Source organism: Lonchura striata, chromosome 3 (genome assembly GCF_050655825.1).
Source record: "Lonchura striata isolate lonStrDom1 chromosome 3, ASM5065582v1, whole genome shotgun sequence".
Lineage (NCBI taxonomy): Eukaryota > Metazoa > Chordata > Aves > Passeriformes > Estrildidae > Lonchura > Lonchura striata.
Window position 1 is genome coordinate 110,212,312 of NC_140705.1, and position 23,292 is coordinate 110,235,603.

At 39.9% G+C, this 23,292-nt stretch overlaps 1 protein-coding gene across 2 annotated transcripts in view; it reads left to right on the forward strand.

The window, feature by feature from the left end:
- The first annotated feature begins 4,080 nt into the window (after window positions 1-4,080).
- SPTLC3 (serine palmitoyltransferase long chain base subunit 3) overlaps window positions 4,081-23,292 on the forward strand; it is an 85,608-nt gene continuing 66,396 nt past the window's right edge. Inside the window, exon 1 of one of the 2 annotated variants that reach the window (XM_085576107.1) lies at window positions 4,081-4,558. In XM_085576107.1, coding sequence (XP_085432233.1) covers window positions 4,442-4,558 — 117 coding nt within the window. In that variant the 5' untranslated portion in view covers window positions 4,081-4,441. The remainder of the gene's footprint in view (window positions 4,559-23,292) is intronic. The other variant, XM_021527824.4, reaches the window with a different exon arrangement.

Genomic DNA, 23,292 nt, shown 5'->3' on the forward strand with positions numbered 1-23,292 from the left:
GTAAAGAAGCAAACACAGATGGGGGGTTCTTCCATGTAAGGATTTAGGGAAATTTAGTCTCTAGCTGGTGCTAGTGAAGTGTGGATGACTCAAAAGACACCCTGGGTGTGACTGACCAGCTGATGGCTGGTACTTGCTCTTGCTTTGTTGTTGTGGTGTCTCCCTATTTTTTCTTCTACATATCCAAAGCAGGAATTGCCTCCAACATCCATGTGTCCACATACATCAAATATAAGTCATCAATGGTGCACAGAATTTATGAGATGGATTTCTATTTTAAGGGAAATGATTGTAAGAACAAAAAAGGTCTTTTTACTGTGTACTCCATTACCATCATGCTCTGCTGCCAATTTAAACACTACTAGAATCTTCAATTTTAACGGAGGAATAGATTTTGGTTCCTAGTTTCTTCAGCTCTTGTTTGACAGCGGTGTTTGTCCACTCAAAACAAACATAAAGCTACCTGGTGTCTTTGTTTAGACCCTTATTGTTTCATGTAGTATGTAAATGGGAATCTGTAATAAACAGAAATTATCAAGGTCTTGCCATTAGATTGCAAGACCATTTCGCAACACTGCTGTAAATAACTGTACTCTGGGATGAGCAGGAATCCTATTAAATCCTTCTGGTTTATGACATGACAGTTTTCTGGGATGAGCTCTCATGCTTTCTTGCAACGTTTTTTTTTTTAATTTATTTATTGGTAGGTAATGCAGTACTGCTATTATAAATGGGAACACTGTGAATCCAGTATTGTCATTTTAAATGGGGACATTGTGACCACTACAATGACACTACATGTCTGACTGGACCAAAAGTCTAATAGAATATTTCGTCCCTGCTTCTTGAGTGCATCAGAAGCATTCAGCCTTTTAATCTGTCCTATGTAACAATGGAATTTTTACCAGAAAAGTGATTTTCTTCCAACACTGAGGACTACTTAGAGCCCTATCCCTCTCGGTTCTCTCTGCCCTGTTGTTAAACCTTGGCTAATTATACTGCATATATTTTACTTCACTTTTGCATCATACTCCCCAGCAGTTTGTCTCAGAGCATTTAAAAAATACTTAAACACTTTTCTCCTGATTTCAGTGTGACTTAACAAGAATGCAATGGTGTAAAAATGATGATGACAAAGCAAGGAATAAAACCTAGAACCTGGGAATTCACAACCTAGAACCTGGGAATTCATTGATGGTTTTCCTGCAGATTTATAGTAACTGTAGTCACATCTTGGAAATTTTGCTAGCATTTTTGTAGAACATTGTGTGTGGTCTGCTGGGATTCTTAGAAATTCACCATCTTCTTGTCAAAGAATGAAGAGTGATCAGTACCCAAGCCACTAAAGAGAAGTGCAAACACAATCTTAGTAGGATTGGTGTTCCCTGCAGTTAAATACACACAGTTCTTGTACCATCAGCACAGCAGATTATTTCCTCCCACTTCCCAGAATGACAAAAATAGGGTATTGCTAGTGGTGGTTTTGGTGTTGCAAAGCAGACAATTATTGATTCCTTTCTCCAGTGTCCAGGCAGCACAGATCCTCATGCATTTGAGTGAGAGATTTAGGTGCAGGTAATAGGTAACATGATAGATATGTATGCAGAAGCCTGAGTAATAAATGAGATGGCTTTGAGTAAGATAGAGTTCTGAAGGGCACAATGATTTTGGGGATTTTTTTTTTTTTTCCTCATTTGATTTGGGTTTTTTGGCTTTTTTCTGATTATTTTTTCGTTTGGGTTGGGTTTTTGTGGAGTTTTTTGTTTGTTTGTTTAGGTTTTGGGGGAGCTTGGGGAGGTTTTCTGGGGGGGTGTTGTTGCTGTTGGGGGTTTTCTTGTTTGTTTATTTCTTTAGTTTTTTTCCTCCAGGAAAAATACCACATTCTGTTTACAGATAATTTTTGTGTATTTGTCCAGACTCATCCCTTCTATAAGTCTTTTGCTCTGAATAGGATCAGGGCAGGAATTTTAGTCAGCTTCTAGTGGTATTTGTTTTGTGAACCTGGCTTTTAGATCATGGTTAACAGATATCCAAATGGGCAGCCCTTCTCTGAGTTTATTTTTTTAATTGCTCATTTAAACTCATATTTAAATGTGTTAGTTTTTAAAGTTCTATTTGTTTGTTATCTTAAATAATATAGCTATTGAAAACTAAAATTACCATAACACAGTTAATTTGCTATTTTATTCATGTAAGGACATTGATATTTCAGGGGTCTTGAAACAGATAGCAAGACCTAGAGCCTGGAACTAGCAACTGAATTTGCATTATCTGAACTGTTGATTCAACTGGAGATTCCACTTCCCTCATGAACTTAACTGGAGAGGGGAAAAAGACACATACAATATGTTAATTTTATTGCTTTGTGCCTTGAAATGTGCTGAGCCTGTTGGGAAAAGCAGCTGACAGAGGTGCTAGCTGGGACATGGGAGCAGCTAAGGGGAGCAGCACTACTGTGGTGTCCTTGCCTTTATCACAACAGGGGGAAGATGATCAGTAACTCACTGAGCAGATGGCATGTTTTACAGGTGTTTGATTTGCTGTGACAATCAAGGACACAATTCCCAGACTAAGAAAGCTCCTTGATGGGAGAGGGTTGCCAGGTGCAGAGAGAATGTCTTGCATTACCTTGTTCCATTTATCATCAGCCCATAGGGGATGGGTATGCAGGAGATATTGCCAACCATTCTTCCTGCAGGCTTATCCTCATCTCAGTCTCCTTTTTTCTTTGCAAATATGAACTCTTAGCTAGTTAAGACCAACAATTTATATTGCCACTATAATTGACATTATTAAATTCACAATTAATTTTTCAGTGACCTATACTTACAGATGCCTTAGTGAAACCTAAACAAAACTTATTCATACAGAAATGACGTATTCTTGCCTAGAAAAAGCACCAAAAAGATAAAATTTTTAAAATCTGCTTTCTTATGGTGAATCTTGTAAAACTGTGAGGCAAAACATTTTGGTGTTTTACTGCTCCTGTTTCATTTTAATGAGTTAAGGGGTTATTTTCTTCCCCCAAAATACTACAGTCTTATTAATTAAAGTTTGGATCACTCTTAAGCAGGACCAAAAATTGTCTAGTACATTGATGATATTTCACTTTGTAAATTACTTCAAAGAAGAAAATATATTTTAGCAATTTAATATGTGTCTAAGGTAAATTTTCCAAACCAACAAGCACCAAGTGTGCTTTCCTGTGTATTTTCACAGTGGTTTATTTAACACTTCATCTCCTGCATTCCATGTACTCAAGTTCTAGGCTGCTCTTTCTGTATATAACTTACATTTCATTGCCAGGATGGCATAGCAATTTTCTCTAACTAAAGAACTTCAAGTATTTTTATTCTCTCACCCTTTCCTCCTGTTTTTTCAAAAATTATAATACAGCTTTTCTTTAATCTGTCTCCACACTAATTTGAATTATTTTGGGAGGAAGAGATTCTATTAAATGCTACCAGAGATGTTGCTACTTTTACTTTTTGCCACTAAAATCTGAAGCACGAGAATTTGATTCAGCAAAGACCATATATGCATTTTCATAATTAAAAACCTTTTTTCATAAAAGAAAGGATATATGTTAGTCGGCCTTAGTAGTTTCGCAAGTAATGAAACCCTGACTTGTTTTAAAACGAAATTAATCAGCTTTATAAAAATCCATTTCTCATTCATTGTTATAGCATGCCATTTATCCTACTACTGGCCAAACTGAGTTTGAAGGGACAAATCACTCTAGTGAATAGTTGTGCACGTGTCTGTAGTATGGAGCTCTAGATAAATTATCATTTTATAACTAAAATGCTTTCCATTTCTTTGCAGGTATAATGTTGTGTCTTTCATGCTACTTATATAACTAGAGGTTAAAAGAAATTTTTTGAAGTGTCTGCTTTACTCAGGGCAATACTACCTGTTTTCAGCTAATATACTCTTCGCGAGCTGAACCATGTAATTTTACAGATTACACTGCTAAAATTTTCAAAAGGTTTTTGGCAGTTTCTATGGCGCTGAGCGTAATTCGGAAAAAAGAAACAAAAGTTTCTCTCTCCGAGGTATTTAAGAGGTAATGTATCTTTAAGTGTCTCCGCCTCTGAATCCACCCACTTCTTGATAGCTGCAGCAGTCTTGTTGACTCACAGGAGCCGTGTTCATGCAAGAGCCAGCGATGAGCAGTAATTTTCAGAGATTTTAACAGCACACCTCCTGCTATGTATTTCACATTCTAGCTTGCTGGGGCTGAAGCTATATGAAAGAAAGTTTTATGTTTTGAAGAGATTGCAAAAGATAGTTCCTCCTCTCATCCTGGAAAATCCTGACAGACCAGTTGGATACCTTTCAGGCCTTAACCAAGAACTTTATCTTCTCATCCCACTGTCTTTTTTACAGTAGAAAGACCCGAGACACCCTTAAGAACTGAGAATCTTACTAATTTAAACAGATGGCTAATCCCAGTGCTGTGTGCAATGGACATCTACATCATCATCATCATCAGAAACAGAATAACCTCTTAAAAAGTGGAATATCTAAGAAAAATGGAATCACTAAAGGAGCAAAGGTAAGGTTTCATTGTTTATCCTAATTGCCTCAATATTGAAAACAAATAGGTAGTTGCAACATTACTTATTAAGCTGTTTTTATGGTCTTCTTAATGTCCATTGAACACCTTGTATGGATTAGGCTTGTGTGTTAATTTGTAATCGTGAGATCTAATGCTGCTTTTGGCTCTCCTAAACTGCAGAGAGAGTTGGGAATGCTCATGCAAATGCTGTTGATCCCATGGACTGACTTAGCACCTAGTTCATATCAAACACAACAAACACAAGTAGTAACTTCCTTCTAAAGCTTAACCGGTGGTGGACTTGACTTTGCAATGTAGTAATCACTAGTGGAAAGCTGTTTTGTCAGCTTCAAGTGTGTAGAGTAATTTCTAAAGTGTGATTTGTTGCTGTTCAAGTATAACAACAAAAATATGTAGGCAGGCAAAGCTGCCTTTTCATGATGTTTACATTTATGCAGGGACGGCATAGCTGATCCCCACACTGATGCCTGCTATCCAGCCTTGTACTGCTTAAAATCCAAGCCAGTTTACTTTCTATTTTCTTAGGCTGTTCTCTTTGAAGTAGCACTTCTCACATACATGAATATTTTGTAGAGCTGTTGGCAGGTAACATCCTGAAGAATGAACAAATCTAAAAGTGTATTTTTACCAAAAGAGCCCAAATTTAAAGGTTGTCTCGCTGTGATACCTGTTCTGACTGGGAGCTTACTGTCTGTCTTGGAACGTGCTAATTCTGGATCTTGATGTGATCACTAGGAGAAAGTCCTGTTGTGACTGTAAGAAGGCTGGCTTTACAGCACGCTGTGGTAGTGGCAGGGGGGATGGAGAAGGTTGTTGGTGGAGCCTGTGCTCTCACCTAAGCATCCCTGTTGGAGCTTTAGATAAGGACGGGGGTGAGGGCTCTGCTGTTTTACAAATAAACTGCTATCTTTTATCTTTCTCTAAATGGGGCGCTCACACACCTTAGCACTGTAATGAGGGCACGCCCAGTGTCATGCTTAATGGTTGTCTGGCTTTAGGTGTCTCTCCTGATATGAGTATTTCCCAATCACTGACTTGTGTTGGCTGAGGAAAGCAAAAAATCTTGCACAATGATTGAAAAAAGCCTTTCTTGGATTTGCTTCCAAAAACCTAAGTCAATATCCTCTTATATATCACGTACACCTCCTTGTCATTTTGTACATTAGCTGTTTGCCACAATGGTCTTCTAAGTCTTTGCTTTCCACTCGTGACAGATTTCAAGGACTAGGCTTTGCCACTCAGTTACTGTTAAGCTGCTGCAAATGAGTGATTTTGAAATCCCAGGAAGGCATGAATTAGGATTTCCTCCTTAATAAAAAAGAGAAGTAAACAGCTAGAGAAGTAATGACTAATATTACTGAGCATGAGCAAAATAAAAGGAAATAAATATTGGCCTGAAAGCGGTGGCAAATAAATGAAGGAAATATTATTACATGTACCTTGAAGATGAGTGGTCTCACAAGCACCACATGGTCGGGGGAGAAAGTGTTTTACCCTGCTGTGTGAGATCTGAGAGCAGCACTGAGCCACTTGTAAATGCCATCCATGGCTGAGGGAAGTGAAGACTTCGAAAGTTCAGGAGGCTTATCAAAGGTGGATTTGGTAAGTCTGGATCGAGCCCCGTGCTCCAAATTACATACCATTTCCCCTTTCTTCAAGCTCCAAACACAGAAAGAAGGAAACAATAACACAAGAGTCCTGAATGAACCAGGAATCTCATTCCTGGCAGGAATCTCCCCATTCCTGTCTGGTCTGTTTCCCCGCCCCAGCAGCCTCACCCTGTTCAGCGCTTATGCTTGATGCTATTTTACAGGAACAGATACTGCTCCTTCCTCCCTGCGCTGCTCAGGAGCCTCACTGCTGGAGGTGTGCGCTTGTACTGGCCACTTCTCATGGGTGTGCTTCCCATTTTACAAGCTGGGATGTGAGAAGCAGGGAATATGGCAGCTTGGTGCACAAGGGAAGGCTGTACAAGGTTTCCAAGTGTCTCTTCATTCCACTCATTCTTCCTCTTTTGCTCTTCAGCCACCTTGCCCCTGTTATAGACAAGAGTTGATCTGGCCAAATTAAAAATGAAAAATAGAAATTTTATTACAGCGATTGAGTTCTCTTTGAGCCAGCCATATGGAAAAGGACAGCGCCGAGCCCGGGATCGGCGCTGGGTGTGTCACAGAGGGGACAGCCTCAGCAGAGGTTCCCCCTGTGCCACACACCACCCTCCCCTACAAGCGGTTTTTATAGGGAATATTCCGCCCAAGGCCGGGATTTCGGCAATCCAGTCTTTTCTTCCCATTCAAAGCCCCACATATTCATTAAGTCTCTTTTCTCTGTATTGGGGTGGAACAATTCGGTGCCGGGTGCTGATGAATCTCCCTGATGGAGTTACTGGAACGCAGCATTCAGATGTATCAGCCTGGATCAACACCTGGGCGTTCCTGTATCACCTCGAGAAATGACCCGTCTCCGGGCCAGCCACATGTGTTCGTTTGCAAATGAGGTTTTGGCAGGGACTGGTTTTCGAGTACGTGGGGGCAACTCCCAATGCCGATGTGTGTGCTTCTAACAATATCAAATATTACATGCATCATATTATATCAGCATGAATTATATTCATTACACTTAACACCCCTATTTTCCCTAACACTCTGGCACACACATTTATGTACTTTACTGCCCATGCAATAAATTAATTGACCATTAAACACCTTATATAACAAAAATACAGTGCTAGTATATTCAAGGGATGTGACTGGTGGTGGTGTTTTTAGACTTGTGATAGTTCCAAAACTTTTGGGCTTAGTTACAGCTGTGCTACTTTGCAAGGAGTGGGGAGGGAGAGATGCTGTGGTTTGACAGAGGCAGGTAGTGCAGTGACTGCAATGAGTGAAGGGCACAGTGAAGGCTTCCAGGCCTATAGCAATAGTTTTCACAATTGTCTGACTAGAACATCAGGCTTTGCAGAAATCAGCTCTATAAACCCTTTTTTTTCCCCAAGGGAGCACCCAGAAACCACTGGCTTCAGGAAATTCTGGCTTTGAAAGCATTGTTTTTGAAAAACACTTGCTCAAGAATGGTGTGTTTTGCATCTTAAGAGATGTAAGAACATTTTATGTGTCTGTGCATGCTTAACAGAAATAGAGAAGAAATTCTGATACCACAAAATCCCTTGGGTTTCTAACGAAAGAATTTTGTTTAATGGGTTGGGAAAGGTAATTAGGGATGATCAAATGTGGGGGAGCAGGGAGGCTCTCTTTGCTTCTAGCATTCTGTGGCATACTGGGGACAGAAAGGAGGTAGCTTGAGTGATAAAGAATCAGTTAAGCATCCTACCAGAAGATAAGCTGTTGCTTTTGGGGAAGTGCTAGAGTGCTTTGGGGTGGAGCTGCTTGTTCAGATAGCTTCTGTGATTATTTTAAGTCAGATTCGCTCAATTCTCCCTGATAGCACAGCCTCTCCATGTACTAATGGACATCAGGTTTAACCATGTCCCCACAGCCACGCTGCATCCCGGTATTCTTTGGAAGCTGGGCCATAGTAAGACCTGAACTTTGGGAGGTGGGTTGTGGATCACATCCTCCACTTTGTTAGTGCTTTTAACAGAGACAGATGCTTTGTGTTCTTCCAGAATCCGTAGTCTGGACTTCCCTTTGTCCAAAGAACAATTCAGCAGCTAACCTATTTGTTCGTGTAACTGTATTAGCCAGGAGAAGGTATTTTCCTAGTGATGGTTTCTTTGCTGTTATATTGCTGTTGATATCAATAATAGGGAGCATTTGATTTTTAAAACAATAAATATGTTTGTCTAGTGGAAATTTTTTTCCCTATAAAACACATGCACCAGTTCCATTTCTTCTATAGATTACTTCCTTAGCCTCCAAGACATTATAAAGCTATTTGTAAACTCATTATTTTTATGTTCTGCACTAAGAATGACAGGGCTTGGAAGAAACGTGTAGTCAACAAGACTGTAGGCTTTCCCAAGGATTTCAAGCTCCTGTGTGAAACCAAAAAGGAACCTGGGATGAGACTCAGCACAGTAACATCTGCCCCACATATCTGATGGCCCAAAAATTTGATAGTCTCCAACACTTGGAGGCTCCAAAATTCAGAAGCTGTTTATGTTTAAATTCTGTCCTGTTACATCTGAATCTCCCTCTAGCTCTTCTACTTAGCTTTTGGTTCAATATTCCAGCATCCAGTCTCAGTCCCTTCCATGCTCTTGGCATCCTAGTTTCTTTCCTCTCTTTTTTGCTTTCCAATGTCATTTATTGCCTAATGACAATCTTAAAGAAAACATTAATTGTTTAGAAAGTCACGAAAGGAATATGCCATGCAACTGTTCTCATGGCAGTAGCTTTCTTGTATGTTGTAAAGGCCTCCTGTAATTTCTTTGCACTCTTTTCACAAATGCGGACAGCACTTCAAGTGTTTTTGCAAACCAGGTGTAAATGGGTCATTTTAGATGCATACTCAATATAAATGTTAAAGAGTCTGGTAGGAAAAGAAAGAAACTAATTCCCACAATCAGAGTCAAGCAATAAGGATTATTATTAATAAGGGAAGAGCAATAGGAGAGGATTAAGGCTGATCAGACCTTTCCAGCTGCTTGCAGCTTCAGCTGTGCAGCCATAATGATCTAACAACATAATAGGATATTTTTTCTGAAATATCTTCATATTTTGATATTGGTTTGGATAAAAACTAATTAAAAGGAAACTTCATTGACTCCAGCCTGTTTCACTTGTAGCAGCACAGGATTTTGGGCATTTTTCATTGTGCATGTGTTCATGGAAAGTGCAATTGCAATTTTCACTCAGGAAAAAGTTGAGATTTGGTTTTCAGTCAAATTCTCTGCCAATTGCTCTACCTGTTGCTTCAGGTGCACCACAGATAAGACCTCCTCATCCTCAGTTCCTGGCTTCTTTTCTCCTTGGTTTCAAGCCTGAGAAATGTGTTGCTTTGCACCTGCTCTCTCAGATGATAATCACAGGTCTCGGATCCACGCCCTTGTTTCTGTCATCTGCCCTGCTATGTGATGAGCTCAATGCATTGGAAGCAGGAAACACTGAGGACATCTTTCTGCAGCTGAGGTGTCACCACTGTGTGGGCACATGCAAGAGTCTCTGACTCTTGTGGAAGTGCTTTGAGCGTGTTGCATGAGACTTTACATGCAAGGCTGAGATTTTTCACATAGCTCAATATATAAGGTTGATCTAAAGTCATTGCCCTCTAAACACCTGGAAATCTCTAAATATTTGGGTAATTAAATTTTGGACAGTAAAGCCTTTACATAAAGAGCAGACAGTAATTTACTTTGGCTTGAAAGATTCAGCATGTCAGATCTTTAAGGTCAGCCTCCGCTTAGCACAGCAACAGCCCATCCTACTACTCATGACAGCAAATAAATGTATTGGGGGACTGGGTTAGCTACACACACATAACCCATGGCTGAGCTCCAGTGCAAAAATAAATAGTATACAAGAGATAGAAAAAAGAATGGCCTTTGAAAGAGGAATTTTGAAGCATTCTGAGGGCATGTAGCAGTGGCATTAGGTAAGCCAAAGATCTCCTGGAATTAACATTTGCAAGGAATATCAAGGGAAGCAAGAACAGATCTTACTGCTACAGTAGTAGTGGGGAATGAACAAGGAAAACATGTCCCAACATCCCATGACTTAGTGACCACAGGTAAGATGTACTCTGTGCTTTCTTTGACTCACTTTTTATGATCAAAGTCATCCAAGCCTCAGTGTTGTCAAACTACCAGCAGTGAAAGAAGGTTGAGTCATGGATGTCTTGAGAAATAGCAACCCATACATGGGATCAGGAAGGAAGCACTCATGAGTGGTCAGTGATATCACATACTATCAGCTTTGGAAGCTCCCAAGCATCAAAGATCCCTGAAAACTGAAGAGAAATGTCCCACCTGTCTTCAAAAGGCAGATAATTTCTGACAGAGGTCACTTTTGGGACCATAGAGAGGAAGGTGATTTGGAACAGCAAGCATAGATGTACCAGAGATAAATAATGTTTGACTGACTTTCTTCTATGCTGAGATGACTAGATTTTTCTGTGAGAGGTAAGTGATAGATGTCACCTACCTTGACACTGGTCATACCACAGTCATGTGCTACTTGGGACATTACAGTCTCGACGGCAGACTACTCTATGGGTAATAACTGGCTGGGTCATCAGGCTCAAAGAGTGATGGTTAATGGTTCATACATTGCTGCAGGCTGGAGGGGTTTCACTTGTGTGGAGAGGGAGTGGGAACCAAAATATGGGCTACAGCAATGGGATATATGGAGCCTTTCAGGGCAAAACCCTGAGTGCCCTGCTGGGAATTTGGCCTTGACCTGTCTTTAAAATATGAAGATGAAACAGAGACCATCCAGTCAAAGTGAGTCTGTGACCTTTCAATGCAAGGAGGCAGCATTTCTATGGTGAGTCAGCAACAGTGATCCAAAAATGGATGGAATTAATGCAGAACCTCAGTTAGGCTTCTATGAATATTTGTCTGACAAGCAGCTTATTTGTCTTCAATAGAGGTAATGGGTAATAGAAAGCCATGGCGTGGCTACTGCTATTGCCTGTCTATTTACATCCCTTCAGCATGAGAATTAATTACCTCTGCAAGCTTTAAGTGGCAGTCTGGCTTTCAGAAATGAGAAAGGTGAAATGCATCTTCTACCTGTGATGTCAGCGAGGGATGTGGCTGGATGTGTTCCATTGCAGAAGCAAGTTCATGATTAATAATGAGCTGAATGATAAGATAATGGTTGCTTAGGGCCTGTTTGGGTCTCTGTGTGAGCTGGCATATACATGACCCAGGGATGACCACAGAGCACTGAACAAAATCAAAACAGTAAATTTATTTCTATTACCTTGTCAAACTAGGGATCCCCAAAGCAGCACCTAGGCAGACCCATTTGAGCAGGGACAGTTCTTGCTCGGTCCTTGCTGAAGGATCTCTGAACATGCTGTTTTCACCTGTATTTCAGGGGCTGTCACAGGTGTAGATTGCCTCCCTGCTGTGATCTTTCCCACAGCAGGGATGGAATCTCAAGCATGTTCAATTGAATGCCTCTAAGTCTATCTCAGGTCTCTTATTGAAACACAGACATTGAACTTAGCCAACACACAAAGCTAAACAACTATTGGTATATGTGTTTTTCCACACCTCAGCTGCAGATCACTTCAGCATGTTTATAATTCTTCTCAACAATCTTCTGTTATGTTCCCACAGTTTCTATAAAATCAGACTTTTCACCAGAAAAATGTTTAGCATCATGCTGCCTCTCTCACAGCTTGCTCTTTGCATGTGTGCAGTGGTGTTTTGAATCCTAGTTTAATAGGATATAAGACAACTGTAAAGATCCTAATTCATCATGATATGCAGGTCTGTATCTTCTGCCAATAGACATACAAACTTTCTCATGGATTTTTGTATTTTACCTTCCTTTTAAAGAAAAGTAATTTTTGTTGTGGCTAGGACTGTGGCATTAACCAGCAAAGCAGAAAATTAAATTTCCCTACAATGACCAGTGGCACAGCCAGATAATTTCTGCCATTCCTGGCAGCTAATTTGTCCACAGAAAATGTTGTGAGAAAGCAACCCAGCCAGGAATTTTGTGAGGCTATTGTCTGAGAGCTGTCATTGTGGAATAGATGTGGAATGGAATTGTGCGATGGAATATGGAAGAAAGATGCCAGTTAAGGAGAAGAGCAGGCAGCAGGACCAGCAGTGTTTTGTGCCAGACTGAAAAGGAACTGAAGTATTTTGCACTTAAAGATACATGAATTTAGACATATGACCTTTAGTATAAATCTGTGAGGTGAAGAATTGAATTTCCAGGGTAGATGCCATCTATATTCACCCATGTCTTCAGAACAAAGTAATATTTAACCTATTCTGACCGGGTGTCTTTCTCCCACCTGAAGTATTTTGAATTTCCTGAACATCCAGTGTAGATGTAATACAGTAATGCCTTATCTGTTTGACTGATCATCTCAGGGTTTTTTTGGAAGTCATTCAGCTGTATCCTTGCCTTCATTCTTTTGATCAAGCATAGGCATGTGCTCTGTCATTTCCCCCGCTTCCAAAAATATTGGTCTTCTCCATCAGCCTACCAAGACATGAGGATTTATTCACTTAAAAAGAAAATATGGAAAAACAAATTTGAGATACAGAGCTGAGACTTGTAGCCATTTCAGCTGACATACTGCTGCACTCTGCTTCCTCCAGGAATTTCCACTTGAGTTTTTGCTTCCCTGTTGCTGATTCATAGGGTCTGAAAAGCTGCCGTACATCTCTCCATGTGGCTCACATGTACCTATCTGAGACTTCAGCCTGGCTGATCTCACAGCCCAAAGCTGTCAGCTTTCACCTGGTATCACAGCAGCCACTTTGTACATTCTTGAGCTTCCCTGGCCTGTTCTGCAGGAGAATGCCTCAATCTAGCTTAGAATTTCTATTTCCTGCCCATTTGTCATCTTTCCACAAAACTTTGATTGTCTTCTGAAAGGAAGACAATCTGCTTCCCCTGTCATCAGCAGGCTGCACTTCCTGCAGGTAAAGGTGAGCTGCAGTCAGGTTCTTATGCACACTGTTGTGGGGGAGATCTGTGAAGATCAGCCACACTGCTGCCTGGAGAGGGCAGGACACAGAGATTTCCACCCAGTCCCAATAGCCATGCATCAGCATTTACATGAGACCTTGGAGGTCAGGAAATACCACCTGAGAAACAAATTTAAGACCACCTATGGCTACACCACCTATGGTCACATTGTCAGCTATTCCCTGAAAGAATCCCAGCCCCATGATCCGATGGAATGCATCTCCTGGTGACCAACCTCAAAACTTTGGGTGCTACTCAGATCCCAACACCAAACTATAAAACAATTCAAAGTGAACCAGATTTTTTGAAGGCATTTCTTGGTGAAAGAATGCATTTGAAAAATCATGTTTCCTCTGCTTTTTGAGATCATATTCATACAAGATTCTGAGTTTGAGCTTTTGAACTTCCAACAATCTCTTGACATCAGTCATGCTCAGAGGGAATGTTTTACTTTGTCTCTGGCACACAATGTGCATCCTCAAGTCTCTTGAAGTCATCTCCTTTTTATAAAAGGGTCTTTATAAATTGCTCCCCTGTGCAATCTTTTCCTTGCATCACTGTTACAGAAACAGCTTGTTTGCTTATGTGGGTGGTAAAAGTGTCTGGGAGTTTCTAGCAGATATAAGGATGTGTTAATCCTGAAGAGGGAAATTTCTTGGCTTTTGATCTATTTTGAACAGAAATGAAACAAAACTCTTCATCAAACTGTTTTAATGCAATCTCCACCCCTTTTCCTCTATTGTAATCACAATAATCCACCCCTGTGGGCCTTAGCCTTGGTTTCTTTCCACTTGCTTTAGGTTACAAAAAACCCTTGAGGAAATAAGCCTTTAAGTACTGGATTGGTGCATCTGTGGGTAAATAAGTAGTAAGGGGTGTTACAAAGCAGATTCTCATTTTTCTCAGTGTAAAACCCAGTTTTATCCCAAATAAGAAATTATTTTATCAAATGATCTGGGAAGAATCCCATGTGGCCAAAACTTGTCTATTGTTACTTTTTGGCTCTCAATACATATTTTAACAGTGTCTTTTCAGGTTGAAGTCAGAACTTTTGCTTCTTAAATCTATTTCTTACCCATAACCAAGCAGAAAGTACAGATTCCAAAACAAAAATATGTGTTTGCCAAAATCTACAACTTTTAAAGAAAAAAGTGAGTTTTTCTGTTTTTCATTCTGAGACGAGTATGATGTTGATATATACCACATCTAATTGCTTTTTTCTTAAAATCTGTTTTCAAGTGTTAGAAAATGTAACAATTCCATAATTTGTGTCTATTTTCAGATGTATATTAATGGTGTGCATAGTGTGAAATGTGGGATATGCTATGAGCACTAGCAAGTTAGCAAAATAATTATGAGGTTGTGTCCAGAGACAGGAGACTTGTGCTTTGGGAATGGAGGTGCAGCTTTAATAAAATCTAATTTCACCTTGGGTTGAACCTATTGTCCAAGAAGAGGTGTAATTTATTACCTCCCTGAAGAGGAATTAATTGAACTCCTTGCATCTCTTACTCACCACTGAAAGGTAAAGAAATAAAACTGTGCACATGATGACTGTGTTGAGCCAAAGATATTCAGGATCAAGAAGAGCTTCAGGGAGGCTGTCTTTTGTCCACATGCCTATTGTAAGGATGGGGAGCTGAACAGACTGGCCCCTTGGTCCTTGAGCAGAGGATTTGTTGTTACAGCAGCAGTTTTCAGCATAAAGTAATGTCTGCAAGATCATTCCACTTCCCTGCATGTGTAATGTCTTCCAAAGCACACAAAGGTCGCCTGTCCCTTTCCAACAAAAATGTTCTCTGCACTTCATTAGTGTCTTGACTCTTAATCTCATCTCTGTTGAGATGTGAGAAATCTTTTCCTTTTAATTGTGTTCCTCTTCACCTCTATGATTTGGTAAAGAAATCACAGTAGGTTTTGCACCAGAGATGCATCTCTGGAGTTTATGCAAGAATTAAAGTCAACAGACACTCTACTAGTGATAGTATGACAGTATAGTATGACCAAGCATGACAGATCAAAAATGGAGCTCTTTTAGCTTCCATCTTATCCCCAACCCAAAGTATCCATTCATTTACACTTTTGAAAATCTTGTATTAACTTCCTTATGCTTCCACCACAGCATAATTAAATCAAGCAAGTCAGAAGGCAAAAAATAGCTTTATCAACAGGTAGAAAACATTTTAAAATTTGCAGAGATAAGGTAACATTAGGAGGTTTTTATATCTGTGATTCAATATTACCAAAGACCTTTAGAATTCTTGTATGTGGGCTGAGAATCACATGGGTTTATTTAAGTAAATTGAAGCATCATTTCAATCTGTTTTTTGGGGATCATTATCAGAGACTTGGGCTTTTTTTACTCTTTCAATGTGTACCTGCTGAGAACCAGTGTTATAAGCTTGTGATTTTGTTGTAAAGATGTTAACATCTATAGGAAACAAAATTTCAATCGGTGGCAAGTTATGCAGATTTTTAAAACATCAGGTAGGCTTATTTGATTTTATTCCCCACTGAACATTTTGTAGCTGTCTGAAATGTATGTGACTGGGGAGAGGAGTGTTACATGAGGGGAAAACCCCACCTACATATTTTGAGCTTTCAGCATAGTAGCATTATAAAATCTTGGCTGCTTTCCTAAAGAAACAAAATTTATATAGTGATGCTATCTGTCTGTCAACTCCTTAACAGCTTGTGAACTCATGAGCCATTTTTTTATCATCCACTCTTTGCTTTAAGTGGGCTTTTGGACACATGAGAAAGGCCCAGCACCTTCTCTGCTGAAATAGAAGCTGCAGTGTGAACTCATTGCAGTGACCTGGGCAATCTGCAGCAGGAAGGAGATTTAACCTATGCTCCAAAAAAGAGAAGTTTCCATCAGAGTGTTCCTTTATATTACATGAAAGCCAACATGAGACACACATAAACACCCCAGAAGTTATTATTCCCGGAGCTCACAGTGCCCTGTTTACTTCTGCTCCCACTCATTTCTGCATGGTGTGTATCTTACCATTGCATTTCTCAGAAATGTGTTTAGTCCATAAACTTTCTGAGATAATGACACTTCATTTTGTTCTCTACTTGTGAAATACTTGGTACACAAGGGATCAGTGTCTATTCAGGGTACCAAGTGTGCCACTTTTTCAAATATCAGTGATTTTTCATCAGTATTGTGTAAAGCAGTTGCCCTGTCTCATGTTCTAGTTGATACTACTAAGTGAGAATAAAGTGTGTTTTGATGTCATTTCTCATGGGACATTTCTGTTCTACTAGTCTATCCAACAGATGAAACTTGAATTCCTGTTAAATGTTACTATTTTTCCATAATTCTCTTCTAACCCAGTCAGGCATCAGTTCATCTTTAGAGCAGTCTGAGCCAAAGAGGATCAGACTTGGAACTTTGCAGTTCCAAACCCGTCTTTGTCATCTGGCTGGTGTTTCTCCTGTTCACAAGGGCCGTGTGATTTCAGTTCACCTCCTGTTCATCAAGTTTCTCACCTGCTCAGCAACAGCATTCTCATTGGAGCTGTGTCTCAGGACACCAGTTTAAAGAGACAGAAATGCAAACCTCTCACTCCGTGACAGGTAATTTGTGTGAGCTCAGGCTGGAGGTTGATGGACAGGCATTTTAGAGGGCTTTGAGTACTTCTAATTTATGCAATTAACATGAACATGATGAGAATATTTTATTTTTCAGGGCTACACACAGAATTAGTTTAATAGTGTGTAAAGACTTTAAGCTTTTAACCAGATATCCAAGAAGGCTTGTGCCTTTAAAATATAGCCTAAAGAGACTGACAGAGGATAGTTTGAGGGTTCTTTAGTTTTCTTTTTTTATTCAATGTTTTTTTTTGTGGGAGGAGCTAATAATCTCTGCACTTTGTTACTTCTCAATAAATAAATCACCATGATTAACTGACAATAATTTAATAGTTTGTTCACAGACTTCACTGTTTGCTGCTTATTCCCGTATTTCTTTTTTCTAGCCCTGGATATCTTCCTGGTTTATGGCTACATTTCAAGGCTACATTTAATCATTCTGCACAGTGTGTGGCATTCTTGGGTGTGCTACATCCCCACTTAGATGCATGGCCAAAAAAAAAAAAAGATACATTTTCCACAGGAAAATGTGGAAAGAAATTGCACGGTTTGCAATGCAGTATTTCAGCAGAGGTGGGCATCCGTCATCTGTAACAAATTATATTTGCCAACTGTACTTTCTTGGAATAGGAGACAGCTTTATGAGAATACGAAAATATGGTGACAAAAATATTTACCAAATCTGATGATAAATCTTCTGACACAATTTCTTGAAACTTGTGGTAGAAGCAAAGAAATCAATGTTACTTTCTGTGCTGTTGGATAAAAGGAATATTTTTCTTAACTTGAAGGAGATGCTGGTGTCTTGTTTCTTAATTAGCTTCATTTAGCCATGGTTAAAACAAGCTGACACACCTGTGCTTTATCTATTCACATCTTCTCACAGATCATTGCAAAACTGAATAGGAGTTTGTGATTTTGGAGGGTTTTTCAGTCCTAGTGTTCAACATGTAAGGTTTATCAGAGCTCATAAACAACAGTGTTTTAACAGTTGAGTAGGTAAAAACATTAGCAGTGCATTGAAACACTCTGAGTTTTGAAAAGAGAATTCAATTGAGTGGGGAAGATGGAAGGAATAAAAAAGTGCATACACATGAAAGGCTTTGAAAGGGAAGGATGTCTCAAACACTGACAGAAACAGGTCTTTATGTATGGATACTGGTCACTTTTGCATTGGAAAAATGAATTCTCAAGCTACCTGATATCTAATTTACTTAATACTGGTTAGTTTCATATTAAGGGTGATCATCAGCTGGATACAAAGCTGATTATGTCATAAGAATTTTACAACTATAAACAACTATAAACTTTGGTTTAGGTCCCACTTTCACACCTGAGAAAGACATACTTGGAAATGAGACACTCATGTCTGCAGCAATTTGTAATTATTCAGGTGTCAATATTGGGGACAAGGAATCAGAGTTGAAATTTAACTCCTCCTCATTTTCAAGCCCAGGTCAGTGCAATCTCTGTTAGTGAATCACAGAATCCCAGAATAATGAGGTTGGAAGAGACCTCTGAGATCATCAAGTCCAGCCTGTGCCCTGACACCACAACTAGACTATAGCACCAAGTGCCAAGTCCAGTCTTTTTTTAAACACATCCAGAGATGGTGATTCCACCACCTCCCTAGGAAGACAATTCCAGTATTTTATTATTTCAGTGAAAATTTTTTCCTAATATCCAACCTAAACCTTCCCTGACGTAGCTTGAGACTGTGTCCTCTTGTTCTGTCAGTGCTGCCCAATGGAAGAGACCGACCCCACCTGTGCAACCTCCCTTCAGGAGCTGTAGAGAGCAATGAGGTCACCTCTGAGCTTCCTCTTCTCCAGGCTAAACAACCCCAACTCCCTCAAACGTTCTTCACAGGGTTTGTGTTCCCAGCCCCTCTCCAGCCTTGTTGCCTCCTCTGGATGTGCTCAAGGGTCTCAATGTCCTTCCCAAACTGAGGGGCCAGAACTGGGCACAGCACTCCAGCTGTGCCCTCACCAGTTCTGAGTACAGGGGGAGAATGAGCTCCCTGCTCCTGCTGGCCACACCATTCCTGATCCAGGCCAGGATGCCATTTGCCTTCTTGGCCACTGAGGCACATTGCTGGCTCATATCCAACCAGCTGTGGACCAGCACCCCAGGTCCCTTTCCACTTGAAACTGTCCAGCCACTCTGTCCCCAGCTTGTAACGTTGTAGGGGATTTTTGTGGCCAAAATGTAGAACTTGACACATGGACTTATTAAACATCATGCTGTTGGACTCTGCCCATCCATCCAACCGCTCTAAGTCTCTCTGCAGAGCCCTCCTACCTTCCAACAGATCAACACAAGCTCCCAGCTCAGTGTCATCACAGAGAGCTCTCTCCAAGTGCCATGGGCCGGGTGGAAATGAGGGAGTCAGATAAAGCAGTGGCTGGACCGGAGAGTCCGGCTCGCTGGGCTGTGCCGCGCTGCAGTCAGCAGGGCTCAGCAGTGTGGTGGGGCTCGGGTGGAGGCAGGTGGAGCTGCCCGAGGGAGCAAAATGCGCTGTGAGAACTGGGGCAGGGGCGTGCCGGGTGCGCTGGGGTTGCTGGCGTAGCCCCTGGCTACGGAGGGAAAGCCAAGAGGAGGTGAAAGGGTGGACGAGTTGAGTCTGTGGCAGGTGATCTCAGCCAGGATGATGGCCAGGAACCACGGGGAGGAGTGACTCAAGGAGGGGAAGATGGAGATCTGTAAGCAACTGCAGTCTTGAAGGGAGTTGGTTTTCTTTTTGGTTTTCTTTCTTCATAAATAGCAAAGAAATAAGGCTGTAAAGTGCGTAGCTGCAGAATCACAAATAATTTCACAGCTAGCATGTGTATTGACTAGCGTGTAGCACTTGGAAATAAAATACTTGAGTGTTGACTGAACGTTTAGTTAAAACAGAACAGCTGCTACTGCCAGCTCCATTCTATACTCCCATTAGGAAAATTCTAGCTCTTTTGTAACTGGTGCAATACTTTTCTTCACTTTGTCCAAGTGTGTAAGAGTGTTTTAATCCATTTTGTCATACATTCTTCAAAGGTATACTTAAATTTTTAAACATTTTCTTTCTAGCTCCAAAATTGTAATGTTTCTGGGGAAATGTGGTGTCCTCTGCAGCGTACCTCATGAGATACTAAAAGCAGATTTGAAGGTTGTGTGGGACTGAGCTGGATCTTAGGAAATGAGGATAGAATTGTAAGCATTTGTGTAGGAATGCAAGACTTCCACATTATTCTACTGAGATTTGTAACACAGGAAATAGTTGTTAGCACTTAACTCAAGTTCGCTACAGAGACAAAGGAACATATATGGAATTTCAAAGTAATTCCACTCAGCTTTGCAAACTAAGTGGTCAGATTTTTGGAATGGCTCCCACAGAAAATAAAAATATTTCAAAATTCTGTGGTTTATGATCTTCTGTCCTGATGGTGCAGGAATGCCTGTGTTAAATATTTTCCATTCCTGGTGTGCATTTATTCTCCCAGAGGTTGTGCTCTGTTTTAATGTAAATAATTTATATGGTGTGATGCACCTGAGAGAAGATACTTTAAAGATTTTACATTCCGTTCTAGTCAAGACCTATGTGATAGTCTGAATTTTAAGCATAATTATCTTTTCTTCTTGTACATCTCCACTGCAATGTCTGTTGCAATTTCAGTTCTCTTGGTGTAGGAGCCAACCTTACCTCCTTAGCTGATAGAATCCCAATTTGGATACTCTTCCTATTGGTCAATTTTTTTTTAAATAAAATTCTGATCTGTTTTGTTCATAAACGAATAATGGAGGTTACTGGATTTTACCCCACGTTTTCATTTACTGGGATTCTGTCAGAATAAAGCAGAAATGCATTGGTCAAGGCAGACCTTTAAGTAAAGTACTCGTAGAGAATCTATGTTTTAGAAAATTTGATGTGAAGTGATATCATCTCTTGGCATGCTTTTTTCTGGCTCTTCCAAATTTGGCATGACTTTTTGCTGGTATCTTTCAAGGTCTCTTGGGGAAGCCATTGCATTTCACTGGACATTTCTGTATCATTTTCACACAACAGCTCCAGTGAACATGGCTGTACTGAGCACTGGGCTTAGTCTGAACTGCCTTCATCCAAAATGGGAAAACTTCCATTCACTTCTCTCTTGATTTAAAGCTAGAGCTCACAGAGCACTTCAGGGATTAGGCAGTATTTCTGGAAGCAAAATTCATAGTTTTTCAAAGTTTCTCTAGGGCTTTGTTCTGGTGCTCACAGCTGTGCTTCCCGAGCACCAAGTCACACTTTCTTCAGAGCTCATACTGCCTTAGCTGCAGTCCCCACTGAGACTGGGGATTTGCCTCCTAAGCAGAATACAGCCAAAAAATTATGGCACAGGAAGTGCAAATAGTATTTTACTATACTATCTTCCAGCAGCTTCAGAGATTAGCTTTGGTCCATGAAGATAAAGAAAAAAGAGGAGTGGAAAAAGAGACAAAATTATCTTGTATGAATTTGGTCTTCAGAGGGGGATATTCTTGAATTATGATGGTTGTTCTGCATGTCCTGCTTGCCATTCTTGATTTTATATCAACTGATTTTTTTTGCACAGGCTGATGTTATTCCATTTGTGCATAAGGGAGCTGTCAGGATGGGTACATAAAATTTCTTAATTATTATTAATTTCATATTGAGTATGAGGGGAGTTCCCAGCTGTCCCCATGGACTGGGAAAGAATGTAAAATCAGGAGTTGTCAGATTATACTAATATTGTTTCAGAATTCACTGTAAAGCATTATGTCTGAAATCTCTAAATAGTAACCTACAGCAGTGTCTCCTTGGACAGATTTTGCTAGAAGTTTCTGTCATGGGAACTCAAGTAGTTTGTTGCGGTTTTTTTCCCTATTGTAGCTGAACTTTATAATTCTTTATTAACTGATTTCTATCATGGAACACGCTACTGGGATAATTTTGCATATGTGGACATTTTTCACAAGTAAATTATATTTTTCTCTGCTGGACGGTAGGCTGTAAGTATGTAATTCATCCTCTCAGGGGAGTTCCTGGACAAACTAAAGTTGTTGGAACAAATTTGAGACCTCTCTCCACTGCAGTTGAGAGAGAAAACTGGGACCTTTTGTCATTGTTCATTATTTGCCTCTTTGCAGAAATACATTTGTAGCAGTCATTATAGAAGGGCACAACATTTCTCTTGTGCTCAGGTTTGTATTTTAGGGTGTGGTTTGTTTTTTTTTTTTTTGCAGATGTGGAAGGGTAGAGGCAAAACATGAGGTCTTCTTTATCTTCTGTGTGAATTTTTACTGTTATTTGCTTATCATGTATAAGTTTTATCAGTAACTTCTTTCTTTCAGAAGACACTACTTTACCAGTATTTAAAAATCTTTACATTTTGTTGGGCTTTAAAACCACATTCCATTTACATGAGCCTTCCTTTTGAATTGTGTTGACAAGAAATCAGATTGGTGTCTAGGCATCTCTGTTGCACTTGAAACATATCTGGTAGCTCAGGAGAGTGTGTTCTTGATCAGAGCTTCTAGATCCTTCTAAATGACCCTGCCAGTCTTTGCTTTGCCAACTATTGTTGCTGTACTTCCCGAATTTCATTGATAAATTTAATTTTACATAGAAAGTCTGTACCTATTTCCTTCATCCATTATCTATGAATTAAAGGTTCTTTCTATCTACTTACATTTCACCCTCTGAAAATATGTACCAGCTGTTTTTGCAGTTCTCAGTCATTTCTGTTCCACATTTCATGTCATAATGAGCTTTAGGATCATGAGGTAAGTAAGAAAAATAGGAGATGAAGCTTAAAAGTATTTTGAGATGTTATCTAGTCCATTTCTGAAGATCAGTTTTATTGACGGCTAATTTTCTGCTGGAATATCTTGAAGGCTATTCTGGTGCCTCTTCATTTGTAAGATGTGTCACTGTATTTTGGGGTTTTGTTAAGACTGACAGCACTGCTTTCTTCTGTCTTCTGATAGACAATATCAGCTTTTGTCCCTACTAGAGGTTTATATCAATCTTAAACACCTCCATTGCTCTAGATTCACATTTAACTGATTTTATCAGTACAAAGTTCTTTCTAATATCCGATTTAGATCACTTTGGGTGTAATTTAAATATATTGATGCTTAACAGAGCACAGATTACTGTCTTTCTTTTGCAGTTATCTTTTACATTTGAAGACCCTTAGGCTGACAGCCATTAGGATTTTCTCTTTTTTCTTTTCTCATAACTTACTTGACCAGTAAGTAATTTTATTTTCCCAGTTCTCTCCATCTGGTTCACTTCTTTCTCAAAAAGCAGTGTCTGAAGCTGGATGGACACTTCAGCTGAGGCCTGCATTAGAACTGCTTAGTAGCTCTAGAATGGTTTGTCCTTTTGCCCTTAACATGAGTTTCTTAAGAGATGGCTGTTTTTTCTCTAACTCCTTTTACTTGCAATGTTGCTTCCTATAGCAATACCTGCTAATTCTGGGTACAGTTATGCTCTCCTGAAACCTGTGC